We start from the raw sequence: 19,749 nt of genomic DNA, 5'->3' as shown, positions 1-19,749 counted from the left end.
TTTAATCCCTTTTGTCGGTACTACTTCTACTTCTGCTTGGAATGCAGGAGAGGGCCATGTATTTAGACATCATGCTCAGTTCTTATGAGCATATAAGTCACTTGTAGCCTCCCCAGATGCACAGAGAACACACATATTCCACTGCAGTTTGCTTCTGACTTGCTTTGATTTGTTTTTGAGTTGCATTGATTTGCTTAAAAGTTGCATCAAGCTGCTTTTGATTTGTACCAAGCTGTTTCTAAGTTGCATCAAGAATGGTATGCTGCTTTTGCATATTCAGGACTGAATGTTGAAAGCCCAGTTGGAGTGAGATGAGTTAACCCCGATGCTTTGGCATGGTATATGCTGGATTTTCTCTTAAATCGCAGAGGTGGTGGTGTCGGCCTGCTCCTTTCACCGCTGAGCACCTTCCAGGTCCTCCCTAACCCACCCTCTCTATCCTTCCCCTCCTTTGAGGCGCACTGCATCCGACTCTTCTCACCCACCCCCTAAGGATCGCAGTGATCTACAGACCTCCTGGGTCCATACCCCACTTCCTGGACAACTTCGCCGCCTGGCTCCCCTTCTTCCTCTCCTCTGAGCTACCGACCATCATCCTCGGGGACTTCAATATCCCCATCAACGACAACAACCCGGCCACTTCCCAATTCCTCCACCTAACCTCCTCCTTCGCGCTCACACAGCACACGCAATCCTCCACCCACATCGGAGGGAACACCCTGGACACCTCGTCTTCTCCCACCTCTGTACCCTCAACCAGTTCTCTAACACCCCCTTCCCTCTCTCTGACCACCACCTCATCACGTTCTCCATCTCCCCTTCCCCCAACTCCCCCCCCCCCCCCCCCAAAAACGCCAAACCATCACCAGCCGCAATCTCCGCAACCTGAACCCGGCCCCCCTCCACTCAGCATCCTCCCACTGTCATGTCCTGACATAGCCACCACCTTGTACAACGACTCACTGTCAGCTGCCCTAGACTCTCTGGCACCCCTAACCACACGCATCATCAAACCCAGGCCGCTTAAACCATGGCAGAATGACAGCACTAAACGCCTCAAACGTCGAAGTCGCGCACTGGAGAGACTGTGGCGCAAAACCAGGTCCCCTCACGCATTCTCCCTCTACAAATCTGCCTTCCTCACTTACACCTCCTCCCTCCACGCCGCCAAGCAGGCCTACTTTGTTAACCTAATCAACACCCTTTCCTCCTGCCCTCGCCAACTCTTCTCCACCTTCAACTCCCTGCTCTCTCCCCCCCCCCCTCCTCCACTCAGTACCTCACTCACCTCCCACGAGATTGCCACCCATTTCCGTAACAAGATATTATTATTAAATTATGTTCATTTAGCATTAAAGCAAAAATGTTTTGTTTTGTTCGCAGATAATGAAACTGTGATACCCAATCAAGTGTACCAACCTCTAGGATCATGCCCATGTAACCTGACAGCTGCAGCATGTGATATTCTCTGCTGTTGTGATCAGGTAGGAGTTTATGCAATTAAGTGCTATTGTGATATATATTCTTGTAGTGAACGTCAAGAATAAAACCTTTACAGTACACCATGTTAGGACTGGGAATACTTACGGTCGGGCATGTCCTGGCTTAGTATGTGAGTTGGATGGTTTGAATGACACCCGTGCTAGGTTTTCTTCCTGGAGCTTACAGGTAAGTCCATTAGATCCCCTACACAGCTGAAATCAAGATTTTGAAAGTGCTTATACATAAAGTTGCCTTTCTGACCTGAACAATCCTTCTACTGATCTCAATCCTTTTTACTGCACCCTATAAACTTTAGAAATCTAAGTGATGGTTTTAATGCAGTGTCCACCATGGCATCTGATGAATTAAGTTATCAGCGCCTCTAAAACCAAACCATTTATGTTTTCAAAGGCCATTTAGAAGCAAAAGGTGGACACACACCCCACACATGGTAGAGTTGTATCGATACAGTGCAAAGCAAAAGGTTCACAGGTACAAGCTCTCCAGGCAGATTTTTACATAGGTAAGTGGGATTATGGACATGTCTAATGTAGGCCATACATGGTTCAAATTTCAAACGATTTTCGTACGAAAATCGGACCTAAGAATAATCGGCCGATTTTTGCCCTGTTAATGGGGCATTTTCTTGGTTCCTCCCCAATTCGTTTATCGGACATGTTGGAAAATTTGTGAAAAACGACCGATTTTCCAAATCATTGGTGGCACTATCGGATTACAGAACAAACGACGGTTCGAGTTTCAAATGAAAAATCGTTTGGAATTCGAACCATGTATGGCCTGCATAAGGAAGGTTATTGGAGTCCAGAACTATCCCTTCCAAAGAGTTGCCATATTAGCTTGTTACTAGCTAGTAAATATATTGCTACAAAGGAGTTCTGGAAAATTCTAGGCCTAACTAAAAAAAAAGGAATGACTTAGAGCCATGAAATTTACATGTTTTCCCACATATTCTACCCATAGTTAGACACGGGTGTGTTTTTCAAGTTTCTTTAAACCCTATCAAAAAAATTCTGATGTCTGGTCACGTAAATACTGCTCGGCTGCTGCTACTACCTCATTTTATACTCTGTCTTCTATTTTGGCTTATCTTAGAATAGAAATATACTGAACGTATTGGCAGTTGGGGCTTAGTTAAAATCAGCAAAAAGTGAGAGTGGAGAAGTAAAGGCAAAAGCAGTAACTATAGAATTACAGAATTGTGTTTTGAGCTATTCAGGCTTCACTAGCAACGGTAAGGTAAGGTAAGGTACAGCCTGAGACAGGTACCGATTGCTACTATGTCAAAGTCCCTGGTCACACTGGATGTGAATTGGCATGCGATTTGCATGCCATGCGACTTGCAAATTGCATGCCAAGTTGCACCCTATTGTCTGAAATTAGAGCAGTCATATCGGTGCGGTTCCGACTTGGTCGGAGCCACACTGATTTCTAAAGTAGTACATGCACTACTTTTGGTGTGATTTGCATAGACATCTGTGTCAGATGTCTTGCAAATCACACCTGAAATCGGCATGTCACCCAACTTTGAAATCGTACAACTTTCACTGTAAGTCACACGATTTCAAAGTCGGGTTTGATGCGACCAGGGTGTAAGTCCCCTTTCACATGAGTGATCCGACCAGGTCCACCTCTCAGTTTTTCAGGCAGACCTAGTCAGAAGGTCCATGCATTCTTATGGACAGGCAGATGTAAATGAACTTGTGTCCGTTTACATCCACATACCTTCAGGTCCAATACAGTCCACTAAAAAAAAAAGAAAAAGGGGGGGGGGGGTGTCCATCTTCTTCCTTTTAGGCAGATTGGATCAGGGGGTAAGCAGGTGTAAATGGACAACGGAATCCAGTTATTCCTGGCCGCTCATAGAGCAGAGATGTGTCACCCACCTGCTCTGCTCTGATCAGCAGGGGGACTGTGAACAGATTACCTACTGTTTGGAATGGAATCTGCCCCACGTAAAAAGGGGCCTTAGCAAGTAATGATTTCCAATACAGCAAGATGGTGGCTGTAGGTCCTGTAGAAAGCAATGTCTTGCATTTGGATAAGAAAAAAGTGCAGTAGTGAAAATTACACGAAAAAATGAAATAATTAAAATAACTCTCTACGCTGTAGCGTTAAGGCCAGTATAGAGCACTTCACTTAGATTGCATTACTTGTCGCTGTTTGTTCACTCAAGTCACTACTTATTTATTTTATTCAGTATAATGCTAGAGCATTATTTTAATTATTTCATTGTTTCGCTTCATTTTCACTTTTTTCTTATCTATTGTTACTGAGGATATGTCCTTTTGTGCTAGCGGCTGTTCCAGCTTATCCCTCCCTATTCACTCACTGTCATTTTTCATTTTCCAATGTCGTGCATTTGCCTGTGTTGTACATATTGGGCACAGAATCCTAAATAATATTTTTACTGATAAAAATATTACATTTATTTTGCATATATTTTAGTAATTTTTGAAGGCTAGAACAGATATATTGAAATCAGAACACACAAAGCACATTCAGTGCCTTGAAAAAGCATTTATACCCCTTGACATTTTCCACATTTTGTCAAGTTTACAACCAAAAACTTAAATGTATTTTATTGGGATTTTATGTGATAGACCAACACAAAGTGGCACATAATTGTGAAGTAGAAGAAAAATGATAAATGGTTTTCCAAATTTTTTACAAATATGTGAAAAGTGTGGCATGCATTTGTATTCAGCCCCCGAGTCAATACTTTGTAGAACCACTTTTCACTGCAATTACGGCTGCAAGTTTTTTTGGGGCTGTCTCTACCAGTTTTGAACATCTGGAGAGTAAAATTTCTGCCCATTGTTCTTTGCAAAATAGCTCAAGCTCTGTCAGATCGGATGGAGAGCATCTGTGAACAGTAATTTTTAAGTCTTGCCACAGATTCTCAATTGGATTTAGGTCTGGACTTTGACTAGGCCATTCTAACACATGAATATGTTTTGACCTAAACCATTCCATTGTAGCTCTGGCTGTATGTTTAGGGTCGTTGTCCTGCTGGAAGGTGAACCTCCGCCCCAATCTTAAGTCTTTTGCAGACTCTAACAGGTTTTCTTCTAAGATTGCCCTGTATTTGGCTCCATCCATCTTCCCAACAACTCTGACCAGCTTCCCTGTCCCTGCTCAGGAAAAGCATCCCCACAACATGATGCTGCCATCACCATGTTCCAAAGTGGGGATGGTGTGTTCCGGGTGATGTGCAGTGTTCATTTTCCGCCACACATAGCGTTTTTTGCTTTTTGGGCAAACATTTCCATTTTGGTCTCATCTGACCAGAGCACCTTCTTCCATGTTTGCTGTGTCCCCCACATGGCATCTCGCAAACTGCAAACAGGACTTCTCATGGCTTTCTTTCAACAATGACTTTCTTCTTGCCACTCTTCCATAAAGGCCAGATTTGTGGAGTGCACGACTAAAAGTTGTCCTGTGGACAGATTCTCCTACATGAGCTGTGGATCTCTGCAGCTCCTTCAGAGTTACCATTGGTCTCTTGGCTGCTTCTCTGATTAATGCTCTCCTTGCCTGGCCTGTCAGTTTAGGTGGACAGCTATGTCTTGGTAGGTTTGCAGTTGTGCCATACTCTTTCCATTTCGGAGGATGGATTGAACAGTGCTCCGTGAGATGTTCAAAGCTTGGGATATTTTTTTTATAACCTAACCCTGCTTTAAACGTCTCCACAACTGTATCCCTGACCTGTCTGTTGTGTTCCTTGGCCTTCATGATGCTGGTTGTTCACTAATGTTCTCTAACAAACCTTTGAAGGCTTCACAGAACAGCTGTATTTATACTGAGATTACATTACACACAGGTGCATTCTATTTACTAATTAGGTGACTTCTGAAGCCAGTTGGTTCCACTAGATTTTAGTTAAGGGTATCAGAGTAAAGGGGGCTGAATACAAATGCACGCCACACTTTTCAGATATTTATTTCTAAAAAATGTTGAAAATCATTTATCATTTCCCTTCCATTTCACAATTATGTGCCACTTTGTGTTGGTCTATCACATAAAATCCCAAAAAAATACATTTACGTTTTGGTTGTAACATGAAAAAATGGGGAAAATGTGAAGGGGTATGAATACTTTTTCAAGGCACTGTATATTGGTTGACAACTGCAATAACAAGTGCACCAAATAGAAATAAACAGAGGAAAAGCATGTACTTGCATTCAGTGGAACATGTAAAATGCAGGTCAGTGGTAGGTGTTGGTCATTGAAACACAGAAATATATCTGTTAATTGGATGGGAGGATGTGTCTGTAGGCCTGATTTAATACTGATGCCGATGTAGGGTGTGTTAGTGCAAATCTCTAAGTGTAGCTGTCAAGGAAAGAGGGAGTTATATCTGGCTTATGTAGCACATTAATAAAATAGGGGAAAATGGAGGGAGGAGGCAGGGAAAGGGTATAATGCTAGACAAAATATAAGTAGAGAGAAAATGTAGGGTGCAAAAAGAGGGGGCACTGGAGCCCGGCCAGAGGCACCCATTACGTAGGGCCTATATTTATGTCATCTCTAAAGTAAGAGCAGGGAGAGATCAAGGTTCAGACTGAAATTGTAATCAAACCACGGTGACCATATTTTCAAGTATTTAGATTGTGTATCATAGAAGTGAGTTTCTCATGGATCATGGTGTCCATTATCCATTGTTTCACCTCCATGCAGTTCAGGGAAGGCTGTCTCCCAGTTTTTGCTATTTGATGCAGAGCTAGAAAGATAAAATCTGTTAGTTTTCTGTCATTAGTAGCAGGATCAGAGATAGGTCTAATAAAGAGGAACTTTTGGTTTTGTTTAAAAAAAAAAAATATCAGCTACAAGTACTGTAGCTGCTGACCTAATAAAATAAGTTCTTACCAGCCCAGGAATCCAGTGTTGTCTTCATCTTTTGCCAATCCTCAGGTCCCCCCCCCCGGCGCACCATTTTGACTTTGGGAAGTCAGCTGTGACTAACTGCTGTCTCATAGGCGGCTCCCCACTGCACATGCACAAGACGTGCTGTGTTTTCTGTGACATGTCCAAAGAGGTTGCAGGAAGGGGGGCCAAACTTCTGTTCTACTTGCTTAGGCGAGCCGAGAGGAGTGAGAGCGGGAACCTGTCAAAAGTAGGTACCCACTCCCTGAAAAAAAAAAGTTTACAATGAGGGGTGGGGTTGAGGAATAAATGGAACTTCCCTTTTCAGGTGAGGTTCTGCTTTAAGGCCTCCCAAAGGTTACAAACTAGGTTTTGATTAAGTTGTATACTCGTATCCATAGTCTTTTAACCTTTTGGCACAGCCATCAAATGTGGTAAAGAGTGCCCTGTGCCTTGCATCTCCGAAAATAAAGTGGGGAGGCAGTGGGAGTGAATTTGGCCATGTGATTTGGTGTCCTAAACCACTGGAATAACACTTTATGTGTCATTTCCAAGTTATTGGAGCATTTTGCTGCTGCCAGCAAAATGTTATCCCTTTCTGAGCAGTGTTAATTTTGACAATTTCGATTTAGTTTTAGTCATAGTCTTTTGACTAAAATGTCATTTTAGCTTTAGTCGTATTTTAGTCGACTAAAATAGTTTTAATTTAGTTGCCAAAATTAACACTGATTCTGAGATGGCTAAGGATTACCCCAGGTCTCGCTCCCAATTGAACATATATGAGCGCTTGGAGCTATTTGTGTGACATGTAAGTGCTTTATAATAAGATAAAAATTAGCCCTGTAGAGTGCGTTTGTTCTTCTTGCAGTGGCTTTCAAATGGTTTAGGTGCAATGAGCATTCGGTGGTACAATCGAGAAGCATACCATATAAAGTGGTTGATCTGGTAGTATAGGAAGTATTACGTCAACGTGGTCCGCCACTGCACGACGGACTTTCCGCATCAATATGACCTGAGGTGAAACCTTTCACCTCCCTCACCTGACCAGCACTTCGCTCTCCCTCCTAATCTCTCCCTCCTAATATGCCACCTGTACTCCTCCTCCTCATGCTCCTCTCCTTCATTCCCAAAATCTCCTCCCCCTACCCCCCTACTCCCCCAAAACAACTATACATCGCACCCTCACTACTTCCATCTCCCCTCTACGGCTCTCACCACCTCCTCCTAATACTCCACTCTCCCACCGACCCACACGCCACCACTAACAGACTCACACGCTCTTGCACATCCCGCTCCCATGCCACCTTTCTCACCCTTCTTCTTCTCCTAACCGCCGGGGACGTCTCCCCGAACCCTGGTCCCTCACCACCTCACTCACCCACTAGGCACCCTCCTAATCCCACAAACTGCCGCAACCCCCTCAACCCAATACCTGTCCCCCTCCTCCCCACATCCACCCCTCCATTCTAGGTTGCACTCCTGAACGCCCGATCGGTTTGCAAAAAGGTCACCGCCATCCATGACCTCCTTATCTCCCACTCCCTCAACCTCCTAGCGGTCACCGAAACCTGGATCCAAGCCACTGACTCCACCTCCCCTGCGGCACTCTCCTATGGAGGTCTCGTCTGGACCCATTCACCAGACCGAGCGGTCGTAGAGGTGGTGGGGTCGGCATGCTCTTGTCACCGCTGAACACCTTCCAGGTCCTCCCAAACCCCCCCTCTCTATTCTTCTCCTCCTTCGATGCCCACTGCATCCGGCTCTTCTCTCCCACCCCTCTGAGGATTGCAGTAATCTATCGGCCTCCTGGACCCATGTCCCGCTTCCTCAATGATTTTTCCACCTGGCTACCCCTCTTCCTCTCCTCTGAGCTACCCACCATCATCCTTTTTGACTTCAATATCCCTATCAACATCAAAAACCCGGCTACATCCCAACTCCTCCACCTAACCTCTTCTTTTGCACTCACACAGTGTACACAGTCCTCCACCCACACCGACGGGAACACCCTGGACCTCGTTTTCTCTCATCTCTGCACCCCCCGCAACCTCACAAACACCCCTTTCCCTCTCTCTGACCACAATCTCATTACGTTCTCCGTCTCCCCGTCCTCAAACACCTCCCCCCCCCAAATGTCAAACCATCACCAGCCGTAACCTCCGCAACCTGAACCTGGCCCCTCTCCACTCTGCAGCTGACCGACTTTACGACTATCCTTCCACTGTCCTGCCCTGACCTGGCCACTACTGCTTATAACAACTCGCTGTCAGCTGCCTTAGACTCCTTAGCACCCGTAACCACACGCAGCATTTGATTCTGACCGCTTCAACCCTGGCAGAATGACCACACCAAAAATCTTAAACGACGCAGTTGTGCGCTGGAGCGATTATGGCGCAAAACCAGATCCCCTCAAGCGTTCACCCTTTACAAATCCACCTTCCTCACCTACACCTCATCCCTCCACGCCGCCAAACAAGCCTACTTCGTAACCCTCATCAATACCCTCTCCACCTGTCCTCGCCGGCTCTTCTCCACTTTCAACTCCCTACTCTCCCCCCCCCCCCCACCTCCACCCAGTACCTCACTCACCGCCCACGAGATTGCCAACCACTTCCATAACAAGATCGACGCAATCTGTAAGGACATCGCCAATGCTCAATCTACCTCCCCACCTAGCCTCCCTCCCACGATAACCCCCTCCACCCTCCCCTCCTCTGACCTCGCAACCGCCCTGACCCCCGCCACACCTAACATCCCACACACTAAAACCCCCCTAACACTCCACTCCTTAAGACTTGCTACCACTGAAGAGGTCACTAAGGTCTTCTCAGAAGCCCGCCTCACCACTTGCCCCCTTGACCCTGTCCCCACACAACTGCTCCGGTCACCCTCCTCCTCCATCCTCTGCTCCCTCACCCACATCTTCAATCTCTCCCTCTCTACTGGCGCATTCCCTTCCCCCCTAAAGCACGCGCACATCACTCCCATACTCAAAAAACCCTCCCTGGACCCCACCTTAGACCCATCTCCCTGCTGCCATTTACATCCAAACTCCTCGAGCGCTTAGTCTACAATCGCCTAAGCTCCCACCTCAATGACAACAACCTCCTTGATCCACTACAGTCTGGCTTCCGTCCCCTACACTCCACCGAAAACGCCCTACTCAAAATCACTAACGGCCTGCTAACCGCCAAAGCTAATGGCCACTACTCAATCCTCCTACTCCTCGACCTCTCCGCGGCCTTCGACACAGTTGATCACCCCCTCCTCCTTAATAAACTAAACTCCCTTGGCATCAGAGACTCTGCTCTCTCCTGGCTCTCCTCCTATCTCTCCCAACACTCCTTCAGCGTTACCTATAACGCTGCCACCTTCCCCTCTCTGTTGGGGTTCCCCAAGGCTCTGTGCTCGGGCCCCTTCTCTTCTCCATCTACACCTCCTCCCTTGGTCAACTGATACACTCACACGGCTTCAACTACCACCTCTACGCCGATGACATGGAAATCTACCTCTCTACCCCTCGCCTCACACCTTCAGTCTCCGCCCGAATCACCTGCCTACTGAACGACATATCAGACTGGATGTCACTCCCCTTTTTAAATTAAACCTTTCCAAAACCAAACTCCTAATTTTCCCCCCAGCCCGCTCCCCCCCCCCCCCACACACTCTCCATCAAGACCAACAACGCCACCATCAGTCCCACCCCGCAAGCTAAAGTCCTAGGTGTCACTCTAGACTCAAATCTGTCCTTCCCACCCCATGTCCAATCGCTGGGAAACTCATGCAGACGCCACCTCCGCAACATCTCCAAAATACGTCCGTTCCTAACCCCAGACACTACTAAACAACTCATTCACTCCCTTATTATCTCACGACTCGACTACTGCAACTCCCTCCTCACCGGCCTACCTCATCACAGACTATCCCTGCTTCAGTCTATCCTGAACTCAGCACCCAGACTCCTCCACCTTACCAACCACTCCGCATCTGCCACCCCCCTCTGTCATTCCCTCCTTTGGCTTCCAATTGCCCAACGCATTAAATTCAAACTACTGACATAGACGTACAAAGCCATTCATAACACTGCCCCAAACTACCTCCCCGACCTGATACCCAAATACCACCCAACCCGTGCCCTCGCTCCTCACAAGACCTCCTCCTTTCTAGCTCCCTGGTCTCCTCCTCCCATGCCCGACTGCAGGACTTCTCCAGGACTCCCCCCCCCCCCCCCCCCATCCTCTGGAACTCACTACCCCAATCCATCAGACCTACCCTCCTCACCTTTAGGTGCATGCTGAAAACCCATCTCTTCAAGGAAGCCTACCCCGCCCTCACCTAACAGCCGATCTCCTCCACTCCTGCTACCACTCCATCCCCCCACAGACACGTCCTCCTGTACCACTATCCCCTCCCTCCTAGATTGTAAGCTCGAAAGAGCAGGGCCCTGGAACCTCTCATATATTGTTTTGTTACTGTATTGTCTCATGTACTGTCCCCCACTATATTGTACAGCACTGAGCAAACTTTTTGGCGCAATATAAATTCTGTATAATAATAATAATATTCCATTTTGGAGGTTTTTCCAGTGCTTCTGGAGGTATGGGAATGATTTAATACTGTCTTGTGAGAGAAGCAGTTGCATTTGATGCCTTTTAATGGCCCACCAAGTGAAGGCTAAGGGGTTCTCAAGGGCTGCAGGGAAAGAAAAGTTGTAAAGGATGCCTGAGAGTAGAAAGTGGGGGGCGAGATTAATTTGCTTAATTTTGAGTATTTGAGTCCCATTGTTTTAATGATTGCTGTAGGATCTATTGCGGGTGATCTGAGGTTTGGGGGAGTCTACAACAGATTATAAATTGGGTTAGGAGAACTGTTCATACAATCTGGCCTATCCATTTCCCCTTGGGACTTTAAGCTAGCAGAAACTTAAAATATGTAACTGTAATTCTATAAAAGTGTTTACAATACTTTATTGATACAAAAAAATTAAAGCAGTAGAAAAGGATGATTTAAGAAAAAAAAAAAAATATTCTCCCTGCAAGACAAAGTAATAATGTACTTGTATGCATAGCATACTAGCACATTATGAAAGATATAACCCCAAGACTAAGCCCTCCAGCGGTGACAGGGTTTCCATCTTCACCCAGTCTTCCTTCCAGGTTCACGAGCTGCAACCCTTTAAATGGCTGAGCCACGATGACGTCACTCCCGTGCATGCGAACATGAGCCACAGGTGCAGCACAGCACTCTGAAGGGACGGTGTACTCAGCCTGCCATCCTTCAGAGAGCAGTTTGCATGCGTGGGTGATATCACTGGTTGCAGACCTAGAGCATTTTTTTTCCTAAACTGTGCATGTTTAGGAGATATTCCTTGTACCTACAGGTAAGCTTTATTATAACCTATAGCTACAAATAAAAAAATGAGTTTACTACCACTTTAATATATGTTTATAAAAATCAAGCACAATGGCTCCAGTGAAAACATGATTACAAAACAATACAAGCTGATACCCTCATGCCTCAAAACGATATCTATATGACAGAATGCACAGATAAGATCACATGATAAAAGGCATAACAAATATTGGACATCTACCTTGACTCCAATAATGCACTTGCAACAAAAGAGTATCACTGTTGGTTACCAATCAGAGCAAAATAAAAACAGATATTGTTCGTCTGAACAACAGGACATCAACACTGCTGGGGACATCCTTTGGGAACCCAGAAGAGAGCACATTACCCACTGCTGATAGCAAAAGGAACAGCGATTTCTAAAACCGCTAAAAATATTAAATCAATGAAATAAGAAATCATAAGGGAGTACAATATTGTACTCCCTTATAACTTCCGTTTTCATTGATAGCTTGGGGCCTTTGCGGAAGGGAGCTGCAATATAGTATGATAGGATCATAGTCAGACCTTGGTACTGATAGTATTTTTAGCTCTGGAGAGCTCTGGAGAAAAGATTGCTGGACCCAGATATGGTTTACGTATGACCAAGCTGCGTTAGGCAAAGTAAGAGTATAATCCCTAATCAGAGGATTTAACCCAAAAGTATTTCATTTAAAGTATGCTTTATAGTCAATATAAGTTATCTACACTAGCCCCCTAACTCTTGGAATTCCACCTTGGGCCCCATTTTGGCAGTTTTTTAATATGGTTATTTTAATTTGTTTACTTTGAAAGCACTGTTCACAAGATTTTGTATGTTTTGTCTTATTTTCTTATAGGAATGCAACTCCAGCATGATAGCACTTTTTAATGGTTCCTGTTACTCTGGAATTTTTGGTGGCAATGTTTTTCCACCATTTGACCAGCTTTGTAGTGTCCAGGAAAAGAACCATGCACCAGACTGGTTTCCATTCCTGTGTGTCCAGTCCTCCATGGATAACTCTCCATTTCTTGGCTATTTCTATCAGGGAAACACTATGTAAGCATCTTTTTAGTGTGCAGATTTCATTGTGTATCTTTAATATTTTGTATTAATGTATGTAAAAAAAAAAATATATATATATATATATATATATATATATATATTACAGGCTGCAGGTTCTTCATCATAGAGCCTGGAACAGTAGGGGAGTAAAGGGAAACTATTTGCAGCTGGGAAGGGTAGCCAAGGGCAGCAAGTGATCCACTGCTCACCACAGTAAAACATCCATAGCGGCTCTAGCAATGTGATGGTGTCATCAGATACAGGCTTCTCCCCTAAATGAGCTACATCCAATATCGGGACTTCCACAGCACACATTTATTGTAAGTGTTTTAATCCCTCATTTTACCTAATACACTACATTGCCAAAAGTATTGGGACACCCCTCCAAATCATTGGATTCAGGTGTTCCAATCACCTCCATGGCCACAGGTGTATAAAATCAAGCACCTAGGAATGCAGACTGCTTCTACAAACTGCAAAAACACACAGGAGGGTGCAAACAGCTTGTGCATTACCAAAGCAGGGATGTGTAATTCCTATCGCCCGACGCCTGGGACATGTAGTTCCAGGCGCCGGGCAGGTAGTTTTTACTTCTACCTTTAGCCCTGCTGCGGGTAACCAGCAGGGCTCACCTGCCAGGTGGAAGCATTCGGGCGGCAGCACTGCCGCCCGAGTGCTTCCACACAGTGCCAGCCTCCCGCCCCCCGTTTGAAGCTTTTTCCCGCCCACTGTCTCTCAGGATCCGCTTGCCCATCTGCGGGCCCAGGACTGCCCCACCGCTGGCGGCTAGAGGGGAGGGAGGAGAGCGGACACTTCCGCTTCCCTTCCCGTCTTGTCCTGACCCGGAAGTGATGTTTGACATCACTTCCAGGTCCCCATTCACAGATTCCCGGCAATTGAGGCTGGGAAAGAATGTAATGCGGTGCAATGCGCACGGCATTACATTCAGGGGAGCAGAGGGGAGACATGCAGGGTCTTTTAGACCTTGGATGTCTCAATAAAGAGAACCTGTCACCAAAAAAGCATCACATAGGGGGCATTGTCCCTTATGTGATGAAAAAAAAAATTACGTAAAAAAAAAAACAAAAGTAAAAAAATTAAGCCCCCCCACATATACGCACGTACAAACGTAAAAGCACATGCTGGGGAGCCTACACGTGAAAACGTCGATTGCGATACACATGTTACATATCGCCGTGCACGCCAAAATGAGAGCAATAATTCTAGCACCAGAACTCCTCTGTATTGCTAAACTGATAACCTACCGGGAGCTTTAAAATCGTCAACTATAGAAAATATAGGGTATTGAAGTTCGTTGCCATTTCACGAGTGCACGCAAATTTAATGTTTGACAAGCTGGATATCTATTTACTCGTTGCAACCTCATATTTTTTATTTTGCAAAAAAATAGGGTTATTTATTGTTTTGGGTTTTTTTTTTGTATTTTTTACTGAAATTTTGCGGTAATATCATGTGACATAAAAAATTGGAACTACCACTATTTTATTCTCTAGCGTCTCTGATTTTAGAAAATATATAATGTTTGGGGCTTTTGTGTAATCTTCAGGTCTAAAACTGCAAGGTTTCTCCCCTCCCTGCTAGTCCCCTGCTAGTCCCCGAGTGTGGAGACAGGCAGGGAGGGGAGGAGGAGATAAACAGTGCAATGTTAAAAACCCCTTTTGTTTTTAAAAGATTCCTAATATTACCTCCGATTTAAATACGGTTATGGTTAAATTTTTTTTTTTTTATCTGGAGAAGTAGATTGTCATGAGGGACAAGTAGATTTAGACACCGATTTAGTCTCCGGACAAGTAGTTTTTTTCAAAAATTTCCACACCCCCGTTTTGTGAGTATCCATTTGTCTTGGTGGATGTAATAAACTTGTCTATGATAATGCACAAGGTGTTTGCGCCCTCTTGTGTTTTTGCAGTAAATATTAGTAATTTATTTGGCTCAATTGACTTTTTTTCTTATTTTTTTTTTTGATACACAGTGTATTTTGCATTCATTTATTGCTCTTCCTTGTATACAGGAGCCCTTCACAGACTCCATTTTTCAATCTGAGCTTTCAGTCCATTGTTCAAACAACATCTAGTGGTTATAAACAAGGAAACCCCATTTTAATACAACAGAATGGATTCAGTGAATACTTTACTATCCCACAGGTACGTGAACTGTCCACTTGTGTAAATATATAAAATATTTAGTGCAGCACAAACAATGATTCAAGAATACTGCTTTCCATCTCTGTTTCATGTGATAATTGGATTATGTAAATTTAGAGTTCTAGCATTCTGTAACCGATGGACACTTCTTTAAATCTTAATGAAGAGAATGCATTTTTTCTTGTTGAATGAGAAACACAGGAAGTCTTTAAACTTTGGGTTATACAGCTGCCATCAGCCTACACTGGCAAACAAAAAAACTGTTGTCTAGTCCAGGATAACCCCTCCTACTACCAGGATACCTTTTTTATTGCTAGTATCCAAGGAAGGTGGATAGATTTTTTTTTTTTTTAATTCAGTCAAGATTCTTCTCTACATCATTGCTGGAGCTTTGTTTCTATGATTGCAGCTTTCTTGAGCAGTTGCCCTCAGTCTGGTTTTTGGAGTACCACATCTAGACCCTGCTAAACTGGGTGTTGTGGGGATACCCTGGAAGTGATCTTTGGACGAGTTCTGCATAAATCAAGACCACTGTGTGGTGACACACTACTGTGTGCTGCCGTGCACCATGAAATATGCAGTAGTTTTAGATTTTTGGTCCATGTGGCGCATTAGGCTGCCTATTTAAGTTTAATGGTCTGCCCTAATGCAACAAATGTTAATGCCCTATATTAAACACACAGCAACAGACCTCACTAATGCAAAAGTGGCAGCTTTAACTTTAAATAATGACCTCACTCGCCTGTGTGCAGTACATATGAAGAAATACCTACAGGGGTTAGACAAAAATATGGAAACACTACATGATTTGCAGGTGTGAAAGTGACTACATGTTGACTGTTGAAAGCAGAAGTGATGTAACATTCTTTTGCTTCCACTGTGTGATGAGACACCTAGCTATCAGGTGGGAAGCTTCACTTTCGTCATTCACTGTGTGAGCTGCTAGTAATACGGAGTCATGCCAGAGCTTACTGAGCTTCAAAGATGGCAAATTATTGGTGCCCGCTTAGCTAGTGACTCTGCGAGTGAAGTTGCCAATTTATTTGCCATGTCACGGAGTACAGTATCAATAATTATGACAGCATATACAGTTTCCAGAAAACCGCTGTCTGATAAGCATAAGCGTGGTCAACATGGTCAATTGACTGAAAGAGACAAAGGGACATTGCTCAGGATTGTGACCCGGAATAAGTATACAACTGCTGTCTCATGAAGACTGAGATTGAGCTCTGCTGTCACTTTTGCAGCAGTTGTTTTCTAGCAGCGCACGCAGTGAATGACAAAAGTGAAGCTTCCTAGCTGTTAGCTAGGTGTCTCATCACACAGCGGAAGCAAAAGAATGTGACATCACTTCCGATTTCAACCCAAAACATGTCGTCACTTTCACACCTGCAAATCATGTAATGTTTCCATTTTTTTTGTCTAAACCCTGTACTTTTGTCCTTGATTTAGCAAGGTTTACTGTGCAGTCTTGCCTGTATCTGCTTCACTTTGTTTCAGAAAACATCCTTTCCAGGTCCTCTTCATCCTATACATTTGCACTGTGGCCCTTTATTTCCTAAGGGGAAATTCATACCCTGCAGGCAGCTAGAGGCTGCTAACTAACTACATGCACAAGCTAAGGATGACCTGGCAGGGATACTTTCTGATGTGCTCTTGGCTGAGCCGCACAGTTAAGATCACTGCTATTAGCAAAGAAAAGATTTCTCCAGGTGGGCTGCAAAGGACAACTTGTACCAAACATACAGTTGTCTATAAGTCATGTACTCCATGTTAATAAGTAAACTTATTTTATTGCTTTATTCAAATATTTATGATAAGTGATTGAGAGGTTTCATTAAACTAATGTTTCTGCAAGATCAACAGTTCTCGGATTAGCGGTCTCAGTCTTGTCTAATCAGATGTATGAAGAATTGCAATCTTTTTCTATTCACCTCTCTGGACAAGTAGGGCATACCCAAGCATAATTCTTGTAGATTGGGACCAGTGGTAGATTAAGACAGTTCTGGAACAGGAAAAAACTTCAGCTTTGGACCCTCATTTCAAGTACTTTATTTGATCTTGATATTCTGTATTAAATTGCATAAGAAATTTTAACTAATTACTTCATACAAAACAAATTTTTCATGTTTGAGTGGAGTCTGCAGTGTTCAATCCCTACTGTATTTAATGGCTGTGTAGTTGAGGATTACCTCTTGCCGTTCCAGTATGTCTGTGACATACTGGGTGGTGAGCAACTTAAGTAACCGAATTTTCAATATGTTAAGGACTCTGTTGAAGTGTGCATCCTGGCGGTATTAACCTCCCTAGCGGTCTGATTATGTCCATATTTCTGTGCTCAAAGCGGTACATATTTTTGCATGGAAATATGTATTTTTTTTTATTGTAGGCCTGTAATTTTTAGGAATAACTCACTGAAATCTGTCCGAGCAAGAGTCTAGTAAACATCCCGGGTATGTTACAATTTGAAACACAAAATCATAAATTATACTTTAACCACTTGCCTACCAGGCACTTATACCCCCTTCCTTACCAGGCCAATTTTCAGCTTTCAGCGCTGCCGCACTTTGATTGACAATTGCGCGGTCATGCAACATTGCACCCATATGAAATTTTGATCATTTTTTTCTCACAAATAGAGCTTACTTTTGGTGGTATTTAATCGCCACTGGGCGCTTTACTTTTTGCGCTATAAATTAAAAATGTGCAAAAAATTTGAAAAAAAAAAAAAAGTTTATTTGTTTCTTTTATAAAATTTTTCAAACAGGTATTTTTTCTCCTTCACTGATTTGCGTTGATGAGGCGGCACTGATGGGCACTGATAGGCGGCACTGATGGGCACTGATAGGCGGCACTGATGGGCACTGATAGGCAGTACTAATGAGGTGGCACGGATAGGCGGCACTGATAGACAGCACTAATTAGGGGTCACGGATAGGCGGCACTGATATGCAGCACTGATAGGCGGCACTGATAGGTGACACTGATGATGGGTACTGATAGACGGCACTGACTGGCATCACTTCTGGGCACTGACTGGCGGCACTGACTGGCACAACCCCTGGGCACTGACTGGTGGCACTGACTGGCAGCACTGCTGGGCTGCACTGGTGGGTGGCACTGGTGGGCAGCACTGGTGGGTGGGCACAGGTGGGTGGCACTGGTGGGCACAGGTGGGTGGCACTGGTGGGTGGGCACAGGTGGGTGGCACTGCTGGGCACATGTAGGTGGCACTTCTGGGCACAGGTAGGTGGCACTGCAGAGTGGCACAGGTGGGGGCACTGCTGGGCACAGGTGGGGGCACTGCTGGGCACAGGTGGGGGCACTGCTGGGCACAGGTGGGGGCACTGCTGGGAACGGGTGGGCAGAACATGCGGGTGTCACTGCTGGGCACCGATCATCAGGGCACTGATCATCAGTGCCCTGATGATCGGTGCCGATCCCCGCTCTGACAACTGCCGGTTCTCGGCAGTACTTTCCTCACGATCTGACAGCGTGAGGAAAGTGCAGCCGAGAACCGGCAGTTGCATTTCCCTGTGATCAGCGTGTCATTGGACACCGCTGATCACGTGGTAAAAGGCCGGTGGGATCGGCCTTTCACCACATCACGTGATCAGCTGTGTCCGTAGGACACAGCGATCACAGAGATCGCCGGGTGCGCGCCCCCTGGGGCGCGCAGGAGAGCGCGTTCTGGGAGGACGTCATATGACGTCCACTCAGAACTGGCCGGCCGCGGTGAAGCCGTCATTCGGCTATGCGCGGTCGGCAAGAAGTTAATAAATAATCATTAAAAAAAAATAATATAATTTAAATCAATAATATAATCAAACCAAAAACACTGAAATTTGGAATAAAGTGCCAAGTTCGCACATCACTGAACAAAGTCGCAAAATCGTTTTCAGTGACTGATGACGAATTTCCCCACGAATCATTATCACTCAATTCTGCAAGTTGTTCTAATTTACTATCGCTGTTCTCTAGCCGGTCTAAAACCGATTTTGACCTAAATGGACACTTTTTGGACGCCATGGATGTTTCTCAGTTTCCGGGCAGAAAGAACAGTAAAAATGCAGGCAGGGCACAGGACAAAGCACTAGGGACAAAATGTATGTGAAATGGTTTGATACAGTAATGTTTTACTATGTTAATTTAGTGAATGTCACTTTTTGTCATTTTCAAATTTCCTGCCGTTCCGTCCCCTGTATGTCCCGATGTCACAGGGGACGGAACCCAGAAGACAGATGCCGGCATCCGCCGGAGGACATTGCCGGGGACACTGCAGGGGGGACATCGCGGGAGCGCAGGACAAGGTAAGAGAAGAACAGATCCCGGAGCAGCGCCGCATGGTATTCCCGAGTGTAGCTCGGGCTTACCGCTTGTGGTACTGAAACTTTACCCCGAGCTACACTCGGGAATACCGCCAGGGAGGCTACACCTTGACTTTCTTCCCCAGAGATAGAGGTATATGGTATGGTATGTTTGAAAGGTGTTTCTGTTTAAAGTCTAACTCCTGTATAAAAAAAATCCCACCGGTTTTTAATTATTTACCACTCTGAACATAAAAAAAAAAGCTAGCGTTCCATTTTAACTATTGATAGCTTTCTCACACTCCACATAATTGACTTAGGGCTCGTTCACACTAGGCTGTTTTGCCAACGCTTGCCAAACGCCCCTATAGCGTTTGGCAAGCGTTGGTCCGGTGTTTGCGGAGCATTTTTAACGCTCGGCAAACGCTCCGCAAACGCCGCATGCGCGGTTTAGCGGCGGTTGGTAGGCGTTTGC

The 19,749-nt window shown here is 45.0% G+C and overlaps 1 protein-coding gene across 4 annotated transcripts in view; it reads left to right on the top strand.

Moving 5' to 3' along the window:
- The window catches only part of TCTN2 (tectonic family member 2), a 45,904-nt gene that overhangs the window by 7,824 nt on the left and 18,331 nt on the right, over window positions 1-19,749 (top strand). For all 4 annotated transcript variants that reach the window (XM_089653677.1, XM_089653673.1, XM_089653674.1 and 1 more), the window contains 3 exons: window positions 1,384-1,484; window positions 12,597-12,796; window positions 14,835-14,967. In XM_089653677.1, the coding sequence (XP_089509803.1) occupies window positions 1,384-1,484; window positions 12,597-12,796; window positions 14,835-14,967 (434 nt within the window). The remainder of the gene's footprint in view (window positions 1-1,383; window positions 1,485-12,596; window positions 12,797-14,834; window positions 14,968-19,749) is intronic.

The sequence above is a fragment of the Staurois parvus genome, unplaced genomic scaffold (genome assembly GCF_062004578.1).
Source record: "Staurois parvus isolate SC_StPar_1 unplaced genomic scaffold, SC_StPar_1.0 ptg000719l, whole genome shotgun sequence".
NCBI lineage: Eukaryota > Metazoa > Chordata > Amphibia > Anura > Ranidae > Staurois > Staurois parvus.
Note: the sequence above shows the minus strand (reverse complement) of the source record. Positions and strands in the feature narration are given on the sequence as shown.